General features: G+C 44.0%; 1 protein-coding gene across 2 annotated transcripts in view; it reads left to right on the top strand.

Moving 5' to 3' along the window:
- Positions 1–20935, top strand: part of LOC106584386 (ral guanine nucleotide dissociation stimulator-like 1) — a 31588-nt gene extending 10653 nt beyond the window's left edge. For both annotated transcript variants that reach the window (XM_014169637.2, XM_014169638.2), the window contains 15 exons: positions 1411–1619; positions 1953–2027; positions 2205–2398; positions 3708–3841; positions 3969–4288; positions 6448–6532; positions 6642–6731; positions 6886–6972; positions 11414–11446; positions 11565–11686; positions 13917–14006; positions 14229–14412; positions 14640–14888; positions 15005–15119; positions 15230–20935. In XM_014169637.2, coding sequence (XP_014025112.2) covers positions 1411–1619; positions 1953–2027; positions 2205–2398; positions 3708–3841; positions 3969–4288; positions 6448–6532; positions 6642–6731; positions 6886–6972; positions 11414–11446; positions 11565–11686; positions 13917–14006; positions 14229–14412; positions 14640–14888; positions 15005–15119; positions 15230–15417 — 2175 coding nt within the window. In that variant the 3' untranslated portion in view covers positions 15418–20935. The remainder of the gene's footprint in view (positions 1–1410; positions 1620–1952; positions 2028–2204; positions 2399–3707; positions 3842–3968; positions 4289–6447; positions 6533–6641; positions 6732–6885; positions 6973–11413; positions 11447–11564; positions 11687–13916; positions 14007–14228; positions 14413–14639; positions 14889–15004; positions 15120–15229) is intronic.
- Positions 20936–21278: the final 343 nt, after the last annotated feature.

The following is a 21278-nucleotide window of genomic DNA, read 5'->3' as shown; positions in this document are numbered from 1 at the left end:
TAACCAGAACATGAATAATATTCAAGGTGGACGAATGCATACTCTTTTATAACGTATTGGAACGAGGGTACCCAACATGAACTAGCGCGCCAGGTGTCTAATGGGACATCACCGTTCCATGGCTCTTGTTCGGTCAGATCTCCCTCCAGAAGACTCAAAACACTTTGTAAAGGCTGGTGACATCTAGTGGAAGCAATAGGAAGTGCCAAAATATTCCTAAACCCCTGTGTTTTTCAATGGGATAGGTTTAAAGTCAATACAACACATCAGGTATCCACTTCCTGTCAGAAAATGTCTCAGGGTTTTGCCTGCCAAATGAGTTCTGTTATACTCACAGACACCATTCAAACAGTTTTGGAAACTTTAGAGTGTTTTCTATCCATATATAATAAGTATATGCATATTCTAGTTACTGGGTAGGATTAGTAACCAGATTAAATCGGGTAAATTTTTTTTATCCAGACGTGCAAATGCTGCCCCCTAGACCCAACAGGTTAAAGACCGAAGCATGCTACATTTCAGACCAATCTGAACTCCTCTCTGGGCATGTCCAGCCCATCCATTATCTCAGCCAATCATGGCTAGTGGGAAGATTCCTGTCTTTTTTTCAAGGCTAAACCAACTAGGCTCATAATTTAACCATTGTATTTGTATTTACAGATGGCATACAAGTGTGTTATTAAGGCACATTAAAGCTCACATGTTTCAGAGAGCATTTCTCCCAGAAAAGCATTTTTGATAAAAAATATTAATGTTTACGTTCAAATACCTCTCCTGTGAAGTAGTGGCAAGACATACACCTAGTTTTCTGAAATGAGTCACATATGAGTAAGCCACTGAAAGCAAAATGTTGTCTTTCTGTGGTTGTTGATGATTGTAATCCCCTCATTTATTTAGTGGGAAAGCAAGATAACGTAAACAGTGAGCCACACGGGTGCTTTGTTTGTTGTGGCATTGCCCATAGGGTACCATCAGAAGAAATGTTATACAAATGCAAATAGTGTGAATGTGCATGTATATTTTTGCTACTCGACAGTCAGTACATTTCCAGTGGCTAAATGTTTGCTAGAGAGCAGTGCTGACTGAGAGTAAAGAGCTGGTGAGTTTGACTAAATGCTGTCCTCTTTGCTTCCCTCTTTGAGCCAGTGGACGGGGTGGAGGAGGGGCACAGATTGGAGAGTTTCCTGTTGTAGCATGCAAGCAGCACCAAGTTCTCCCTTCCTTTTCTCTCTCTCACTCCCTTCACTCCCCTCATTCTTCCCAACAGACACCATACTCAGACACATCTTCTTCGGAATTCAATATAGAGTGCCCTTTGTCTCAACACCTCTCCATCTGTCCCTCCATTTCCCTCTCCCCAATTCTCATCGTTCTAATATCCCTGGTTCTTTCCATCTTGTCGCATTGCAGGCGGAGGGGGACTGGCTGCCTCCCGGCCACACTGTGAGCCAGTTGGAAACCTATAAGATCCGGAGTATCCGGGCGGGAACGCTGGAGCGTCTGGTGGAGACCCTGCTGACTGCGTTTGGGGACAATGACCTCACCTACACCAACATCTTCCTGTCCACATACCGCGCCTTCGCCAGCACGCACACCGTGCTGCAGTTGCTGCTAGACAAGTACGTCTGGTACTGGGCTGGGGGCCCATGGTGGCTAGAGTGTATAGCAGGAGCTGACAACAGCTGGTCCTGGTGGGACCTAGTGAGTGCAGGCTTTTGTCCCAGTCATAGTGCTATAACACCTGGTTCAATAATCAACATGATTTTGATGAAGTCACATGTAAGTGTTGAGCTGGGACAAAGTGTGTACAGACTGTGGCTCTCCTGAAACATGGTTGAAGAACACTACTGCTCTATATGGAGAGGCTGAGGAGACTTACTGGTCTCACTGCTTTTAGACTGATGGTAGATGGTGGTGCTGAATTTTTGTATATTTTTTTGTCTTTCTCTCAGGTATGGAATTCCAGAGGATCGAGAAGGACAGATTGAGCGATGTAGACCCTTTGAAACCAAAGGTGCCGTTCGAACGTAAGATTTCTCAACGTCTCCTGCTTGCTTTTTACTTATTCTGTCTGTCTTTCCATATGGATTCAAGCGCAGTTGTTGTTACTTTGTAGCTCCTCAGTCTGCCTTGCTCTCTGCCAGCAGCAGCTTGCTCCCAGCAACCCTCCCTGACACTCTGCCCCCCTCCATCATCCCCCTCAGTGCCCTGGCCTCCATCCTGCGAGTCTGGCTGGACCAGTGTCCAGAGGACTTCCAGGAGCCTCCATCCTACCCCTGCCTCCACAGGGTGATGGCCTACCTACAGAGGGCCCTGCCTGGATCAGAGCCCATGCGTAAAGCCCAGAGTCTACTGGAGCAGCTGAAGGCTGAGGCCAGTCTGGATGTAGACTCAGAGGGTGGGTGAACAGTAAGATATCTAGTTAATTAGTACTCTATCCTCCAGAGGTGTGGATTCGAGTCACATGACTTGGACTCGAGTCAGACTCGAGTCACAAATATGATGACTTGCAACTCGACTTTGACTTTAACACCAATGACTCTTGACTTAACTTGGACATGAGCCTTTTGACTCGAACTGACTTGATACCCTCCCCAAACCCAAATATTAAAAATGATGCTATTAAAAAAGTGTGCAGCGCATCAACTCTTCATTTAACGGATTACAGTTTGAATCGGACAGCAGCCAATCAAATTGTGCCAGCTGAGAAAAATTTGCGGTGGCAGTGCAGAGGAACGTCGGCGGGTGAATTCAGATGGAGCCCTTGGAAAGATGATACCCAAAGTTATTATTTTCGGATATAAAGACGACGCTGTATCAACAAAAAAATGGATTGCAACTTGCAAAACATGGGGGAAGAAAATGACAGACGGAGGCGCAACAACTTCCGACTTTGTTCGACACTTGAAGCTGCGCAAAGAAAGGTAAGTCGTAGCTAATATAGCCGACAGCTATATCATTCAGAACTTTGCTAGTGTATCATGTAGGCTAATGTAACGTTAAATCAATGAGCATCCACACAGTCAGTGCGGGAACGTGATCATTGCACCCAAGAATGAGCTACAACTGGCTAGGCAGTTGGTAGCCTAAATCCTGTCTGATGTTACTGCTGTTCCTAAAACCATTGACATACGTTAGCCTACTGTAACCACAGACATAGTGTGTTAAGGTTGGGCGATTGTGTACAAGCCTACATCACCCGATTGCGATCCTCGATAGTCGATCACTATGGGGGGGGTCTTTCTCATGGCTACCCTTGTATTTCCATGGAAATATAAAGTTTATTTGGAAAGTAATAAATAATATATTTTTAAAAGCATTCATGATTTGCGTAAATGTAATATACTAACTATTACTCTTGTTAAAAATATGAAATGGTATTACATTTGGTGAAGAGCACATTATGACTTGTTTAGGACTCGAAACTCAAAGTTTAGGACTTGAGATTTGACTTGATACTTGTCGGTCTTGACTTGAGACTTGACTCGGACTTGCCTGTCTTGACTTGGGACTTGAGTGCTAAGGCTAAGACTTGACTTACTTGTGACTTGTAAAACAATGACTTGGTCCCACCTCTGCTATCTTCTCTCAATTCTTTAGTCTTTATCTTTGTGTATCTCTCCCTCTACTTCCTTTCTCTCTCTAAATACCTTTATCTCTGTTTGGCCTTCGATCATTAATCTGATCATTACTCCTACTCCTGATAGGTTTTTCTGGTGGTTTCCACAGCAACAGCTCATTCTGCTTGGCTGAGGATGAGGGAGTAGAGATTGAGGTCCAGGACGGCTTCCTGTCATTTGATGCAGACTTGGTAGCCAACCAGCTGACCTATATGGATGCGGTAAGAGAAAGGCTGAGGGAGAGAGTCTGTGTGGGAGTATGGGTTGCCAGGTTGGATTTGAACAATGCAGGATAAATATAAGTTATGTGTTTTAATACTAATGGTCTCATTGTTTGTCTGTTTCCAGTTGTTGTTCAAGAAGGTGATTCCTCACCACTGCCTGGGCTCCATCTGGTCCCAGAGGGATAAGAAACAGAACAAGCACAGTGCTCCCACCATCCGTGCCACCATCACCCAGTTCAACGCTGTGGCAGCGTGTGTGGTCAGCACCATATTGCACCGACGCCAGATCCGCCCACACCTCAGGGCACGGGTCATCAAGCGCTGGATAGACATCGCTCAGGAGTGTCGCATGCTTAAGAACTTCTCGTCGCTGCGTGCCATTGTGTCTGCACTGCAGTCCAACCCACTCTACAGACTGAAGAGGGCCTGGTCCTGGGTGCCCAAGTGAGTCTCTTTCACAACCTGGGTGCATAATTATTAGTCATTATGTTTCAGTGACTGTATTACTGGCAGTCATGAATCATGACCACATTAAAATTCCATGTGACCGTTGAGTCACAGTAATCTAATTTACAGCAAAGAATAGTTACAGGGGATTAATGAACCGATTGAAAACTGGGGATGATTAGGTGGCCATGATGGTCAGATTGGGGATTTAGCCAGGAAACCGGGGTTAACACCCCTACTCTTACAATAAGTGTCATGGAATCTTTAGTGACCACCGAGTCAGGCCACCCATTTAACATCCCGCCTGGAAAACCACACCCTACACAGGGTAATGTCCCCAATCACTGCCCTGGGATATTATATAGAATTCTTTTAGACCAGAGGAAAAAGTGACTGACCAGAACCAACCCTGCTTAGCATCAGAGGCAGTGAGATTCAGGGTGGTGTGCTGCTGGCACATAGGCAATGTTGTTGGTTCATTGATTGTGCATATTTTATACATTCATAATGAATAGGCTGACACATTACCTTTAGCTACAGAATATCTCACCACCGGGAGTTTCCATCTCCTCTCTCTCCTTCCTTCCTTTCTCCAGTGCGAAGAGATAGGGACTGTCAACAGTTTAATGAAATGTTTCGTTGTGGTAACATTTCACTATTGATGTTTCTAAACAGATTTCACTAGGTTTCCCAAATGAAGCACTGGGTAGCTGCAGGAACAGGGTTGGAGAGTTTGGGCAGAATATCACCTGTCCCGCAGCAAGAGGCTGCATGCTCCTCAAACAGTGGAGTGAAATGGAGTGAAATAACCGGAGTAGCCTGAAAAACAAACCAGCGGGGAAACGGCCTCCATTCATTACTTCAGTGTATATGGATGACATGTCTTTTTTCCCCTGTTCCTGTTCCTGTCCCTGTTCCTGTCCCTGTTCCTGTCCCTGTTCCTGTCCCTGTTCCTGTCCATGTCCCAGTTCCTGTTCCTTTCCATTTGATAATAGGCCATTCCAAATCAAACCTAATTTTGCATATTAGTAAAGACAAGATTAAAATTAGAATAGAGAAAATATGATCACTTGATAAGAGTGATCATATTATCACTGTTTATTATCTATGCATAGTCACTTTACAAATGACCTTGACTAACCTGTACCCCCGCACATTGACTCGGTACCGGTAACCCCTGTATATAGCCTCGTTCTTCTTATGTCATTTTCTTGTTCCTTTTTATTTTTTTTACTTTAGTTTGTTTAGTAAATATTTTAACTCTATTTCTTGAACTGCATTATTGGTTAAGGGCTTGTAAGTAAACATTTCACGGTAAGGTCTACCTACACCTGTTGTATTCGGCGCATGTCCAGCCTGAGACAGAGTGCAAGCATTTTTTTCCTTCTTTCTCAAATCATCATTAGCCTATAGTCACCTCATGCAGCCCATGTAAGTTTAGATTTTTAAGACATTCTAAGGTTTGTGTCATTAACAACTAAAGTTGTCAAATATCTCTAAATCTAGCATATATGACCTGTTTCAAATGATCACTTTTACGCTCAACATAGCCACTTCATATGCGCACTCACACCGGAGTGGGGAAAATATCCTTTCTATTTTTATTCAGCTACGTTCAATTATATTCTTCTTACTATAAAATCATATAAAATAATGTCACGGGACTTATAAGCATATCTTGTCAGCTAAATGAACAAGCCTACAGCCTATATCATGGAGCAGAGCCAGATTACATACAGTATCTAGTCAGCTAAATGAACAAGCCTACAGCCTATATCATGGAGCATAGTCAGATTACATACAGTATCTAGTCAGCTAAATGAACAAGCCTACAGCCTATATCATGGAGCAGAGCCAGATTACATGCAGTAGGCCAACTCATATTCTGTTCTTCTGAAAAAATCTACTATTCATATCATAATGTTTCTTTAGACCTGCCTAAAATAAATAGATTTATTGTGATGTGTATATAACATTTATTTATTGTAATTTTTTAAACGTAGATGTTTCAAAGGTGTGCATTAGCAGCTTGGTTGTATGGAGGCCTGGAGACCGGAGCTCTTTTGCATGACAATAACCAGCTGACCAAAATTTCATGACCGCCACAGCCCTAGTCACAACTCCTAATTAGTTCTAACCTTTATGTAATTCCCCAGAGACAGCATGTCTACATTTGAGGAGCTATCAGACATCTTCTCAGATCACAACAATTACCTGACCAGCCGAGAGCTGCTGATGAGGGTGAGACTCTGCTCTGTTAATACCATCATATGAGAGGGTTTGGTTTTTGGTGTAGTGATTGTGTGAATGTCGAATCGCTACTACAATCAATCTACTTTTTCCCCTACAGGAGGGCACATCTAAATTTGCTAATCTGGAAGGCTGTGCAAAGGAGCACCAGAAGCACACTCACAAACGACTCCAGCTGCAGAAGGAAATGGTGAGAGATGGAGCAAGCTACAAGCCACTGGCAGTTTGTGTTCAAGGCCCTGTTTGTTTACGATTTAAGGAGGGAAGTCAAAGTGAGATAAACTTGGCTGTGCTTGCTGATGTACCGGTATGATTTTTAATCATTGCTCTGTCTCTCCTCCCAGGGTGCCATGCAGGGGACGATACCTTACCTGGGCACCTTCCTAACAGACCTGACCATGTTAGATGCTGCCCGGTCAGACCTAGTAGAGGTGAGCCTTACTATCATCCTACTCACTCATGCTGTTTGCTTGTAGAGACTTCTCCTGTGTGTTGTAGGGATTGGCATGAGTACTCAAATGGACGTCAAAACCCGATCTTTAACCAGAGATCTTTTTTTTTTCTTTCTTCAAATACTGTAAAACTATTTGGTGGAATGTGCTTTATGGCTTGTCCCAGAAAGACAAATGCTATTTTGTCTTGAAGACAACGTTCATTTGTTTTGTGTCCATTTGTACACGTGCATTTGCGGGGCACAAAATAAAACAAGGCAATCATCACACAGTTCTTCTCCCTAAATTCCCATTCCCCTCAGTGTCTCACTCCCTCAATTACATTCAGACCGCTCCCGATACACACACATGCTGAGTTTCCACACAATCTCCTGTTAGGCCTACAGTAATAAATGCCTATAATGACGGTGGGTGGGAAAAAGGCCTCTAACTGATGGGATACACAAGCTACATTCCTTGCCAAATTATGACAGTTTTATCACAAATTCAAAATGGACAAGAATGAGCTGCTGTTTTGGAATAATTGTTTCACGTCTGTTTTCCGCTACTTTGAGAACTGCTAGTGCCATTTTAGAATTGGTTATCCTAGGCTATAACCTCCCTAAACATAGACAGGTTCCACACGGAAAATAGGCAAAAACATTAGTTTGATAAAGACAGAGCGTATTTTCATCAGAATCATTAAAACTAGGGAGTTTGATAAAGACAGAGCGTATTTTCATCAGAATCATTAAAACTAGGGAGTTTGATAAAGACAGAGCGTATTTTCATCAGAATCATTAAAACTAGGGAGTTTGATAAAGACAGAGCGTATTTTCATCAGAATCATTAAAACTAGGGAGTTTGATAAAGACAGAGCGTATTTTCATCAGAATCATTAAAACTAGGCCGACTCACCAACTGGGTGTTGTGGCTGTAATTCATCACCATGCAGAGTTCCATTTGGAATTGTTCATCCATTTAGAAATTACAAACAACAGGAAGAATAAACTAAATGATATGTCTATCGGCCTATTTTTATTTTACATTTAACCTTTTTAACTAGGCAAGTCAGTTAACAAATTCTTATTTACAAAGACGGCCTAGTAACAGTGGGTATACTGCCTTGTTCAGGGGCAGAACGAGCGATTTTTATACCTTGTCAGCTCGGGGATTTGATCTAGAAACCTTTCAGTTACTGGCCCAACGCTCTAACCACTAGGCTACCTGCTTCCCCTATATAGAAGAAAATGAGACAGATTTTGGTTTGTAACCCTGACATTTTTTTCTTTCAATGCCCCAAAATAAGCCCCGTTTCAAATGATCCCTCTTTGAGAATAACTGTTTCAGATCACTTCGCACTGGCAACTTTTTTCATTTGTAAAACTATTCTGTTCTATTTTATTCTGTTATTGTCTTGACTGTGATAAGGGTTTGGGAAATAAGAGTCTTGTCTGCTAAATGAACAAAACAAGTCTGTCATTGCACAGCCATAGGCTTCTTCAAGTTAACCACTGCTGAGGTTTGTGCCTTTTTTGAAGACTGTGTTCCACAATATAACCAGTTGATATTAGGCTTTACATACATTTGTCGTAAATGACAATATCTTTTTATTCTGAATATACAGTGCATTCGGAATGTATTCAGACCCCTTGACTTGTTATTCTAAAATAGATTACATTTTTTTCCCTCATTAATCTACACACAGTACCCCATAATGACAAAGCGAAAACAGGTTTTCAGAAATGTGAACACATTTATTAAAACTAAAAAACGGATACCGTATTCAGACCCTTTGCTATGAGACTTGAAATTAAGCTCCGGTGCATCCTATTTCCATTGATCATCCTTGAGATGTTTACAACTTCATTGTAGTCCATCTGTGGTAAATTCAATTGATTGGACATGATTTGGAAAGGCACACATCTGTCTATATAAGGTCCCACAGTTATCAGAGCAAAAATTAAGCCATGAGATCGAAAGAATTGTCTGTAGAGCTCCGAGACAGGATTGTGTTGATGCACAGATCTGGGGAAGGGTACCAAAACATGTCTGCAGCATTGAAGGTCCCCAAGAACACATTAGCCTCCATCATTCGTAAATGGAAGAAGTTTGGAACCACCAAGACTCTTCCTAGAGCTGGCCATCTGGCCAAACTGACCAATCGGGAGAGAAGGGTCTTGGTCAGGGAGAACCCGATGGTCACTCTGACAGAAATCCAGAGAGATTCTGTGGAGAAGGGAGATCCTTCCAGAAGGACAAACATCTCTGCAGCACTCTAATAATCAGGCCTTTATGGAAGAGTGGCCAGACGGAAGCCACTCCTCAGTAAAAGGCACATGGCAGCCGCTTGGAGTTTGCCAAAAGGCACCTAAAGACTCTCAGATCATGAGAAACAAGATTCTCTGGTCTGATGAAACCAAGATTGAACTCTTTGGTCTGAATGCCAAGCGTCATGTCTGGAGGAAACCTGGCACCATCCCTACGGTGGAGCATGGTGGTAGCAGCATCATGCTGTGCGGATGTTTTTCAGCGGCAGGGACTGGGAGACTAGTCAGGATCGAGGGAAAGATAAATGGAGCAAAGTACAGAGATCCTTGATGAAAACCTGCTCCAGAGTGCTGAGGACCTCAGACTGGGGGCGAAGGTTCACGTTCCAACAGGACAACGACCCTAAGCACACAGCCAAGACAACGCAGGAGTGGCTTCGGGACAAGTCTCTGAATGTCCTTGAGTGGCCTAGCCAGATCCCAGACTTGAACCAGATCAAACATCTCTGGAGAGACCTAAAAATAGCTGTGCAGCGACACAACCATCCAACCTGACAGAGCTTGAGAGGATCTGCAGAGAAGAATGGGAGAAAAAGTGAAGGGGTCTGAATACTTTCCGAATGCACTGTATGTGAGGCAATTTGGATTAGTTATCTCTAATGGTTATGATAAGTTAGGCATTGTTGTGCACTGTTCGCATATGCATAAATACGCACATTTTTCCAGTGCGGACCTTGTCCTTGTGTTCTAAAAATAGATTTTTAATAAAAATAGAAACTCAGCACTCGAATGGTCAAAATATGTCAAATGCCCTTCCCTAGTGTGTTGGTACTGCTGTTTGCAACTAGAGCATGAGTTCCCATTAGCATTTTAGTATTTGTTTGGCAGTTTTTAGAGTAGTCCACCACCACTGTTTGTTTAGCCTGCGCACTGTGGTAAACTACATGGCTCGTCGAACATCTCATTCCAAAATCATGGGTATTAATATGGAGTTGTTTCCCCCTTTGCTTCTACAACAGCCTCCACTCTTCTGGGAAGGCTTTCCACTAGATGTTGGAACATTGCTACTGGGACTTGCTTCCATTCAACCACGAGCATTAGTGAGGTCGGGCACTGATGTTCGGTGATTAGGCCTGGCTCGCAGTCAGCGTTCCAATTCAGCCCAAAGGTGTTAGATGGGGTTGAGGTCAGGGCTCTGTGCAGGCCAGTCAAGTTCTTCCACACCGATCTCGACAAACAATTTATTTATGGACCTCACTTTGTGCACAGGGGCATTGTCATGCTGAAACAGGAAAGGGCTTTCACTGTTTCCACCAAGTTGGAAGCACAGAATCGTCTAGAATGTCATTGTATGCTGTAGCATTAAGATTTTCCTTCACTGGAACTAAGGGGCCTAGCCCGAACCATGAAAAACAGCCTCAGACCAATATTCTTCCTCCACCAAAGTTTACAGTTGGCACTATGCATTGGGGCAGGTAGCGTTGTCCTGGCATCGGCCAAACCCAGATTCGTCCGTCGGACTGCCAGATGCTGAAGTGTGATTCCTCACTCCAGAGAACGTGTTTCCGCTGCTCCAGAGTCCAATTGCGGCGAGCTTTACACGACTCCAGCAAACACTTGTCATTGCACATGGTTATCTTCGGCTTATGTTGCGGCTGCTTGGCCATGGAAACCCATTTCATGAAGCTCCTGACGAACAGTTCTTGTGCTGACGTTGCTTCCAGAGGCAGTTTGGAACTCGTTATTAAGTGTTGCAACCGAGAACAGACCATTTTTACACGCTACGCGCTTCAGCACTCGGCAGTCATGTTCTGGGAGCTTGTGTGGCCTACCACATTGCGGCTGAGCTGTTGTTTCTCCAAGATGTTTCCACTTCACAATAACAGCACCTACAGTTGACCAGGGCAGCTCTAGCAGGGCAGAAATTTTACAAACTGACTTGTAAAGGTGGCATCCTATGACTGTTGAAAGTCACTGAGCTCTTCAGTACGGGCCATTCTACTGCCAATTTTTGTCTATGGAGATTGCATGGCTGTGTTCTCGATTTTATACACTTGTCAGCAACGGGTGTGGCTGAAATAGCCGAATCCACAAATTTGAATGGGTGTCCACATACTTTGTAGTGTATCTGCGTTCAGTCTGTCACACTGTCGCGTTTGTGTTGTCTGCAGGGGGGGCTAATCAACTTTGAGAAGAGGCGAAGGGTGAGTCTCATTTTGAACCTGTTCTAAACCACTAATTAGGTAAAGGGCACAAGTCATTGTTAGTAGTCAGCTTTATTGATATGACTGACCTTGATCTCTCTCTGACTCTCTTATTCAGGAGTTTGAGGTGATAGCTCAGATCAAGCTGCTGCAGTCTGCGTGTAACAGCTACTGTCTTAGTGCTGATGATGCCTTCCTGCGCTGGTTCAAGAACCAGCCCCAACACAGTGAGGAGGAGAGGTAAAAACAACATCATCAATCATTCACGCTATATGTACACAGTGTCTTCAGAAAGTGTTAATAACCTTTGACTTTTTCCACATTTTGTTGTTACAGCCTAAATTTAAAATGGATTAAATTGCAATTATTATGTTTTTTTGTCACTGACCTACACACAATACCCTGTAATGTCAATGTAGAATTATGTTTTTAGAAATGTTTACAAATTAATAAAAAATGAAAACCTTTAGTGTCTTAAGTCAATAAGTATTCAACCCCTTTGTTATGGATATCCCAAATAAGTTCAGCAGTAAAGATTTGCTTAACAAGTCACATAATAAGTTGCATGGACTCACTCTGTGTTCAATAATAGTGTTTAACATGATTTTTGAATGACTACCTCATCTCTGTACCCCCAAAAATACAATTATCTGTAAGGTCCCTCAGTCAAACTGTGAATTTCAAACACAGATACAACCACAAAGACCAAGGAGGTTTTCCAATGCCTTGCAAAGAAGGGCACCTATTGGTAGATGGTAAATCTTTTTCAAATAAGCAGACATTGAATATCCCTTTGAGCATGGTGACGTTATCAATTACTCTTTGGATGGTGTATCAATACACCCACTCACTACAACGATACAGGCATCCTTCTAAACTCAGTTGCCGTACAGGAAGGAAACCACTCAGGGATTTCACAATGAGGCCAAACATTTACAGAGTTTAATGGCTGTGATAGGATGGATCAACAACATTGTAGTTAGTCTACAATACAAAAATAATTGACAGAGTGAAAAGGAAGCCTGTACAGAGTAAAAATATTTCAAAACGTGCATCCTGTTTTCAACAAGGCACTAAAATAATACTGCAAAAAAGATTGGCGAAGCAAATAACACTTTGTTTTCAGGACAAAAAGTTATGTTTGGGGCAAATCCAATAACAATAACCTGAAACAAAAGGCCAAATCTACACTGGATGTTCCTGAGTGGCCGAGTTAGTTTTTTACTTAAATCTACCTGAAAATCCTTGGCAATGGTTGTCTAGCAATGATCAACAACCAATCTGACAGCTTGAAGAATTCCGAAACTAATAATAGTCAAATATTGCACAATCCAGGTGTGGAAAGCTCTTTGAGATTTACCCAGAAAGACTCACAGCTGTAATCACAGCCAAAGGTGCTTCTACAAATAATTGACTCAGGGGTGTGAATACTTATGTGAATTAGATATTTCTGCATTTCATTTTAAATAAATTTGCTAAAATAAAAACATGTTTTGGGGTATGTGTGTGTGTGTGTGTGTGTGTGTGTGTGTGTGTGTGTGTGTGTGTTTCACACTTCCTGACATTTAATCCTAGTAAAAATTCCCTGTCTTAGGCCAGTTAGGATCACCACTTTATTTTAAGAATGTGAAATGTCAGAATAATAGTAGAGAGAATGATTGATTTATTTCAGCTTTTATTTCTTTCATCACATTCCCAGTGGGTCAGAAGTTTACATACACTCAATTAGTATTTGGTAGCATTGCCTATACATTTTTTAATTTGGGTCAAACGTTTCGGGTAGCCTTCCACAAGCTTCCCACAATACGTTGGGTGAATTGTGGCCCATTCCTCCTGACAGAGCTGGTGTAACTGAGTCAGGTTTGTAGGCCTCCGTGCTCGCACATGCTTTTTCAGTTCACCCACAATTTTTCTATGGGATTGAGATCAGGGCTTTGTGATGGCCACTCCAATACCTTGACTTTGTTGTCCTTAAGCCATTTTGCCACAACTTTGGAAGCATGCTTGGGGTCATTGTCCATTTGGAAGACCCATTTGCGACCAAGCTTTAACTTCCTGACTGATGTCTTGAGATGTTACTTCAATATATCCACATAATTTTCCAGCCTCATGATGCTATCTATTTTGTGAAGTGCCACCAGTCCAGTCTCAAAGTTAACAGTGAAGAGGTGACGCTGAGATGCTGGCCTTCTAGGCAGAGTCTCAAAGAAAAAGCCATATCTCAGACTGGCTGCTAAAAAGAAAAGATTAAGATGGGCAAAAGAACATAGACACTGGACAGAGGAACTTTGCCTAGAAGGGCAGTATCCCGGAGTCGCCTCTTCACTGTTGACGTTGAGACTGGTGTTTTGCTCTCTCTCCCTCTCTCTATGCTTTGCTCTCTTTCATTCTGATTGTTTGATTCATTATGCTGAGGCTAAATAGACTGGTAGCAGTGATGTCACAATTATTCTCTGTTCATCTCCTGCAGCCATGCTATGTCTTGTGACATTGAAGGAGTGGGAGACAGTAGTCCAACCTTACCCAAACTTCGCAAGAGCATGGTTAAGAGATTCAGCCTGTAAGTACACACTGGAGGAATTCAAAAATGAAGCATACTGTACTTTACATTTAGATTTACAAGAAATCTACCCTGAAATATAGACATTGTATTGTTGTAGAATTCCTAGGACTATCAGATTTGGAACCTTAGCCTTTGACATAATATTTGTTATGTTTTAACAGGAAACAGTTATATCAGTGTGATGTTAGATCTATCTGACCATTTTCCCTCTGTCACCAGACTGTTCCAAGGAGCAGACTCAGCAGGCTGTTACCCAGTGAGGGAAACACCTCGGTCGCCCCCTACTGGCAGCTCAGGGGAGAGCATGGACTCAGTCAGTGTGTCATCCAGTGACTCCAGCCCTTCAGACAGCGAGGGCCTAGGCATGACACCTATACACACTTCAGATGCACAGCAGAACAAGGTAAAGCACTAACACCCACTCCCCTATTGTTATATTACTTCAAGTATGTTTTACTAGCTAAGTTGGTGAGGGATTTACACACTCCATGTTTTTCATTTACTTTGTTCTGTATTGTCACATTTTGTTTTCCTATCATGTGTAAATAATTCTAGGTATAAACTAGTTGTTGTAGTTATGTCAGCATTGAGTCTGTATGTGTGCTAACTAATGTATCTGTTTGTGTCCAGGTGTCAGAGTCTTGCTATTGCATTTCTCTCCACACCATGGACACTACCTTGTCCTCAGCCAGTGTTCCTGTGACCCCGGCCTCACCCTTCCTCCCTGGCCCACCCTGCATGCACCGTCGCTTGGACTCCCTGACGCCCATGTCCCCCTCCTCTCCCCTGCCCCCTGCCTACAACACCCAGGCTCAGGACACCTGCATCATCAGACTCAGCCTGGAGCAGGGCAACGGCAACCTCTACAAGAGCATCATGGTACGTCTCAGCAGGAGATTAGTACTTTGATTCAGATGACCAAGACATTTTGAATAAATGGATGGAACCCTTTAAAGTGGTTTTTGATTTGGTACATGGTGTTGTTCCCTCCCAAGTTGACAAGTCAGGATAAGACTCCAGCAGTGATCTCTAGAGCCATGGCCAAACACAACCTGGAGAGTGAGCCTGGGGAGGGATACGAGCTGGTGCAGGTCATCTCTGACGAAAGAGGTACAAGTATTCTCCCTGTCACTCAAATATCACACACTCAGTCTTTTATACTCTCATTTGTAATTACTGACTTGTGATAATATTGTCATAAAAAATCCTTCGTTTTCCAGAGCTGGTGATTCCTGACACCGCCAATGTGTTTTACGCCATGAACACCTCGGCCAACTTTGACTTCCTGCTGCGTGTACGAGGCACTGCTGGGCGGTCGGTCCAACTGAGGAGTCGCTATGCCTCCACATTCCCCCGCACCCAGCAGCGCTCCGGCCTGTCGCTGCGCCTCAGCAAGGTCACCCTGTGACCCCTGGATAGGGGAACTATGCCTGGAGGGACCCATTTTATTTTTTGTCATTTAGCAGACACTCTTATCGAGAGTGACTTACAATAGTGAGTGCATACATTTTCGGACACCCGACTCGATGGGCTGGGAGTGGTGGTGGGAGACTGAAAAGGACCAGACATGGGGGAACAAATTGAAGTCAATGAGTTTAGACTCTGAATTCCCTATTCCCACATCTCCTTTCCCTAATCAGACCCCCATCTCTTAGTGCTCCCTCTCCCAGCATCCCTTCCTGTAGCAGCCTGTGGCCTTCCCTTTCTGGCACTTCCCCCAAAACCCCTATGGACTATTATGGTTGTGTAGTGGGACAGTGGTGCCATGTCTGTGGTAGAGCGAGACAGTCGTCGTCCCCCCTCTCCACATGAAGAGGTTTTGCACAGGTAGGAAGAGTGACTCCATCCCCCATCAGTATTCAGCTTTTTTATCGACTCTTTTCTTTCCTGTGGAGCCTGTATGTTTCCTATTATAGGGAGATGGGAGCCTGGACAGAGAGCGAGACTGAGATGTCCTGTTGCCTTTTTTAATGGTGGTGAATGATCGGCTCCTGTGTCAGTGTTAATCTGTGTGATTGATTGACAGGAACTGTGTGATGTCTTCTTTGATTCCATAATTTCACAGTGTGCACTGTGTGTACCACGCGGGACTGCACCTCTCATTGTTAGCTGTATGATGAATGCCAATATAGAGGCATTCTGATAGGTTACTACTTGGTTTTAACAAGTTTTTGTCCTTTTGATATTATTTAGCTGTCCTATCTCACCTTTAGGGTGTAGTGACACATAGGATGGGTCTCTGTGAGGCCCGGATTGCGCTGCCTGATGCATTGATTAGCAGTCCTAATAGAGATGCACTTGTTAGTGGCTAGGTGATGTCAGGAGGTGGGAAGTAAGTGGAATGAGTGACATTATCATTTGAGTCATTTAGTAGATGCTCTTATCCAGAGAAATGTACAGTTAGTGCATTCATCTTAAGATAGCTAGGTGGGACAACCACATATCTCAGTCATAGTTACTTTATACAGGAAAAATGTATTTACTATCAGAAAAGTCAGAGCAAGTGGGGGGGAGTGTTAGTTTATGAAAGGTAATATATTGTGGGGGAGGGGGATTATTTAAGATACTCTTTGAAGAGGTAGGGTTTCAGATGTTTTTGGAAGATGGGCATGGACTCTGCTGTCCTAGCTTCAGGAGGAAGCTGGTTCCACCATTGGGGTGCCAGGACAGAGAAGATCTTGGACTGGAATGAACAGGAGCTGCCCTCCCGTAGGGGTGGGAGGGCCAAGAGACCAGAGGTGGCAGAACAGAGTACTTGGATTGGGGTGTAGGTTTTAAGCAGAGCCTGAAGGTATGGCGGGGTAGTTCCTCTTGCTGCTCCGTAGGAAGGTATCATGGTCTTGTAGTGGATGCGAGCTTTGACTGGCAGCTAATGGAGCATGCGGAAATGGGAGGATTGAACACCAGGCAGGCTGCAGGATTCTGGATAAGTTGCAGGGGTTTGATGACACAAGCAGGGATCCCAGCCAACAGCGAGATGCAGTAGTTCTGACGGGACATGACAAGTGCCTGGATTAGGACCTGCACCACTTCCTGTGTGAGGTAGGGTCGTACTCTACGGATGTTGTAGAGCTTGAACCTGCACGAGCAAGTCACTGTTTCGATGTTTGCAGAGAATGACAGAGTGTTGTCCAGGGTCACGCCAAGGTTCTTTGCACTTTGGGAGGGGGACACCATGGAGTTGTCAACTGTGATAGAGAGGTCTTGGAGCAGGCAGGCCTTCTCTGGGAGGAAGAGCAGCTCTGTCTTGTCGAGCTTGAGGTGGTGGTCTGACGTCGATGCTGAGATATCTTCCAGGCACGCAGAGATGCGTGTCGCCACATGGGTGTCAGAAGGGGGAAGTAGAAAATTGTTGAGTGTCATCCGCATAGCAATGATAGGAGAGACCATGTGAGGATATGACAGAGCCGAGTGGCCTAGAACCGAGCCCTGGGGGACACCAGTAGTGAGATTACGTGGTGCAGACACAGATCCTCTCCACACCACCTGGTAGGAGCGACCTGCCAGGTAGGACGCAATCCAGGAGTGTGCAGAGCCTGAGATGCCCAGCCGTGAGATGGTGGAGAGGATGATCTGATGTTTCACGGTGTCTAAGGCAGCGAATAGATCTAGGAGGATGAGAACTGAGAGAGTCAGCGTTGGCAGTGCGGCAAGCCTCCATAACACAGAGGAGAACATTCTCGGTGGCGTGACCAGTCTTGAAGCCTGACTGGTTGGTTCAATAAGATCGTTCTGAGAGAGATAGCGAGAGAGTTGGTCAGAGACGGCACGCTCAATTGTTTTAGAAATAAAAAAAGAACGGATACCGGGAAAAAATGTACATAGTGTTGGTTTCTAGAGGAGGGTTGCGACTCTGGCCATTTTGAAGTCAGAGGGGAATACAGCCAGTGGTCAGGGATGAGTTGATAATTGAAGTGAGGAATAGAAATTGTCTGGAGAAAGGTGGTGGTGATGGGGACGAGTGGGTAGATTGTCGGGCTGCCGGACCTCACTAGTCTCAGGATTTCATCTGGAGAGAGAGGGGAGAAAAAGGTCAAGGCGTAGGGTAGTTATGTGTGAGTGGGACCAGTGGACTGGTGGCTGAATGAATGAGGAGCGGATGTCGTCAATCTTCTTTTCAAAGTGGTTGACAAAGTCGTCCGCAAAAATGGAGGGATTGAGGGAGAAGGTGGAAAAGGAGTTTCCTAGGGTTAGAGGCAGAAACTTTACATTTTGAGTGATATAAAGTGGCTTTAGCAGCGGATACAGAGGAAGAGGAGGGAGTGAAAGGATGATAGGTCCTCCGGAAGTTTAGTTTTCCTCCATTTTTGCTCAGCTGCCCGCAGCCCTGTTCTGTAAGCTTGCAATAAGTCACTCAGCCACGGAGCAGGAGAGGAAGGCCGAGCCGGCCGGGAGAAAAGTGGACAGCGCAAGTCATAGGATGTGAAGAGAATAGGGTCGAAGAGTAGAAGGGAGAATTTATAGGATAGAAGAGAAGAGAGAGTGAAGATTGAGATGGCACATTAGCATCTGGGTAGGGGGATGAGTGGGTAGGGTTGGAGGAGAGGGAGACAGAAAAGGAAACACAGTAGTGATCAGACCTGGAGGGAGGGTTGCTGTGAGATTAGTAGGCGAACAGCCATCTGCAAACAGTCATCTGCTCCTCTCCTTTTCACCGCTGAACAAAGTTAAGTTTTGTTTTGTTTCTCTTCTATGTGTTTTTTTAAGAGGAAAACTTGAAGAGGGTGATGGAAGACAATGTTTTTAAATATGTGAATTCAGATGTCAGAAAAAAGCCAGTGCCAGATTTGCTGTGATGCATTTGGAATCGTGACAGAGGGACAGACTCTCCCACTCTTAATGCTCAGTGTTTGCACATTACATTCATGAGTACTGGGGCTTATTCAGGACGTGCAGCGTTAAGGTCTATCCATAGATCACTCTATCATTTATTGTGTGTGTACTCTTGGGTGGAGTCAGATTTTCTGGAGCAACACGCACCTTTTGGTAACATGATACCCTCGCCGGTCCATGTGTTCCTAGACCCGCGAATAGCAACATTCACAAGTGTGCGATAGAAGATATTGTCTTGTCGTCTTCCCATTTGTAGTAAAGCAAAGAAGAATCACGTTGAAAACATCACCACTGAGTTAATAAGAAAAAAGAAAAACTGCATATTTGAAAAATAGCTACACGTAATGAAAGTTTCGGTTCATATTTACATTACTTCATTTTGTGCCTGCTAGTTGGTTGTCTAAAAACAGCAAGCAAGCTAGCCTTTTAGCTTCCCACATCTTCCCCATGTGAAATAATCTGATTTGTAATTAAATAATGAGGGGGTTTTTCTGGATCAAAAAGGGGCTTAGGGCCTCCCGAGTGGCGCAGTGGTCTAAAGCACTGCATCGCAGTGCTAGAGGCATTACTACAGATCCGGGTTCATTCCCTGGCTGTGCCACAACTGGCCGGGACCGGTAGTCCCATAGGACGGTGCACAATTGGCCCAGCGTCGTCCGGGTTAAGCGAGGGTTTGGCCGGGGGGGGCTTTACATGGCTCATCACGCCCTAGCGGCACCTTGTGGCGGGCCTGCAGGCTGACCCCGGTCGCCATTTGAATGGTGTTTCCTCCGACACATTGGTGCGGCTGGCTTCCGGGTTAAGCTGGCGGGTGTTAAGGAGTGCGGCTAGGCGGGTCATGTTTCAGAGGACACATGACTCCACCTTCGCCTCTCCCGAGCCCGGTGGGGAGTTGCAGCGATGAGACAAGATCAAAATTGGGGAGAGTAAGGGGGTAGTAAAAATGTTTTTACGAAATCTATTAAAAAAAGGGGGCATTAGGTGGTGGATGTGGCTGTGGGCGCTTTCGGCCTGTCGACGTGGCTGAATGTGGTCGGGGCCCTGAGCAAGAACATTTTAGAGCCTTCTTCTTGGCAGCGGAATGTTGCTATTTTAAAGTACATTTCTTACAATTCTAGTTACAAATTCTTCCATAGAGCTTAGAGAATGTGCAGTTTATAAAACAGCATTTCACCACTTTCATCACTTTTGTTTTCACAGATTTATAGCAGCACTGGTGCTTATTTCTTGATAGATGTCAAGTTAATTATTTTGTGAACTTTGTGCCAAAAGAGAAAGAGGAACAAAATCTATGTTTCTGGTTCAACCAGTGTGGCGCAAGAAATAATACGTTCCATTTCAAACTTTGAGTGGAGAACATCTGCGTAGCAACGTAGACAGGCCTACATACTACACAGAGCCACCCATTTTGTGACAAAAAATGACAGTCACGTATTGCGTTGTACTCCATTTGCAGGAACTGTAAAGTGTGCCGAGCCTCTTACAGGGTGTTCAGTTGGAAATGTACTGTGCAGAACAGACTGTCATTCAGAATAGGCATGTCCGTTCTTACATGACTTTTCTATCTACAACATTCTGAACAGCCAGCTCCCTGTGCACCGAGCCTCACCCAAACACTCACCACCAATAGTTTGAGTCACAGACGATATGAATGACATTTTCACACTAGCCCACACTGAGACGAATTCAGTTCCTCCTGTGTCTAGGCATCTACACACCGACACTCACACCCCTTTTTAACGGAATCCCACAGATACCGGCTCCCACACACTGCCTAACCAGCATTAACACCTCCACCCCACCTGTCTAACCCCCACAGTGAAGCCAGTCCCTACCATATACACTCCTACGTTTCATACCTATTCTCTCCATCACACTGGTAATTACTATAACGCTCATTCTCTAATACTGACATTCTGGCCATCTCACTGAGCAGTGTACTGGTCTGTTTTTGGTCATTCAGTACTAAATGCTGGGCAAGATGTACTATGGTTGATTCTCATGCAACACTTGTGAATTTTCTCTCATGAACTCAGTTTCTGTGCGTCTTCACTGCCAAAATTCTCTACCTAAATAAATGATCATTACTATGATGTCGTTTATTTGTTTGACCCTTTACGGAGTTGGAACGATACTTCCAATTATTATTATTACTATGTAATTACCATTTAACTATCTATTTAGTAATTTCTTTACCATAAATTAGTGATACAATAGCTAGGTTTCCATCCAATGGACGACAGATTTTCATGTGAATATTCTAAAATCTGCATAAAAACTAAATGTGCATTTTCCCACCAGAAATGTGATTCCATCAAATTGACTTGTTTCATATACAAGGCTGTGCGTGATGATGTAGTGCACATAAATACCTTTTCTGGTTAAATTCCCATGTACCGAATAAAAACAAGTTAACTGGGTTTCCATCACATTCAA

This window comes from Salmo salar, chromosome ssa23 (assembly GCF_905237065.1).
Source record: "Salmo salar chromosome ssa23, Ssal_v3.1, whole genome shotgun sequence".
NCBI classification, from domain to species: domain Eukaryota; kingdom Metazoa; phylum Chordata; class Actinopteri; order Salmoniformes; family Salmonidae; genus Salmo; species Salmo salar.
This window is presented reverse-complemented; position numbering and strand designations above follow the sequence as displayed.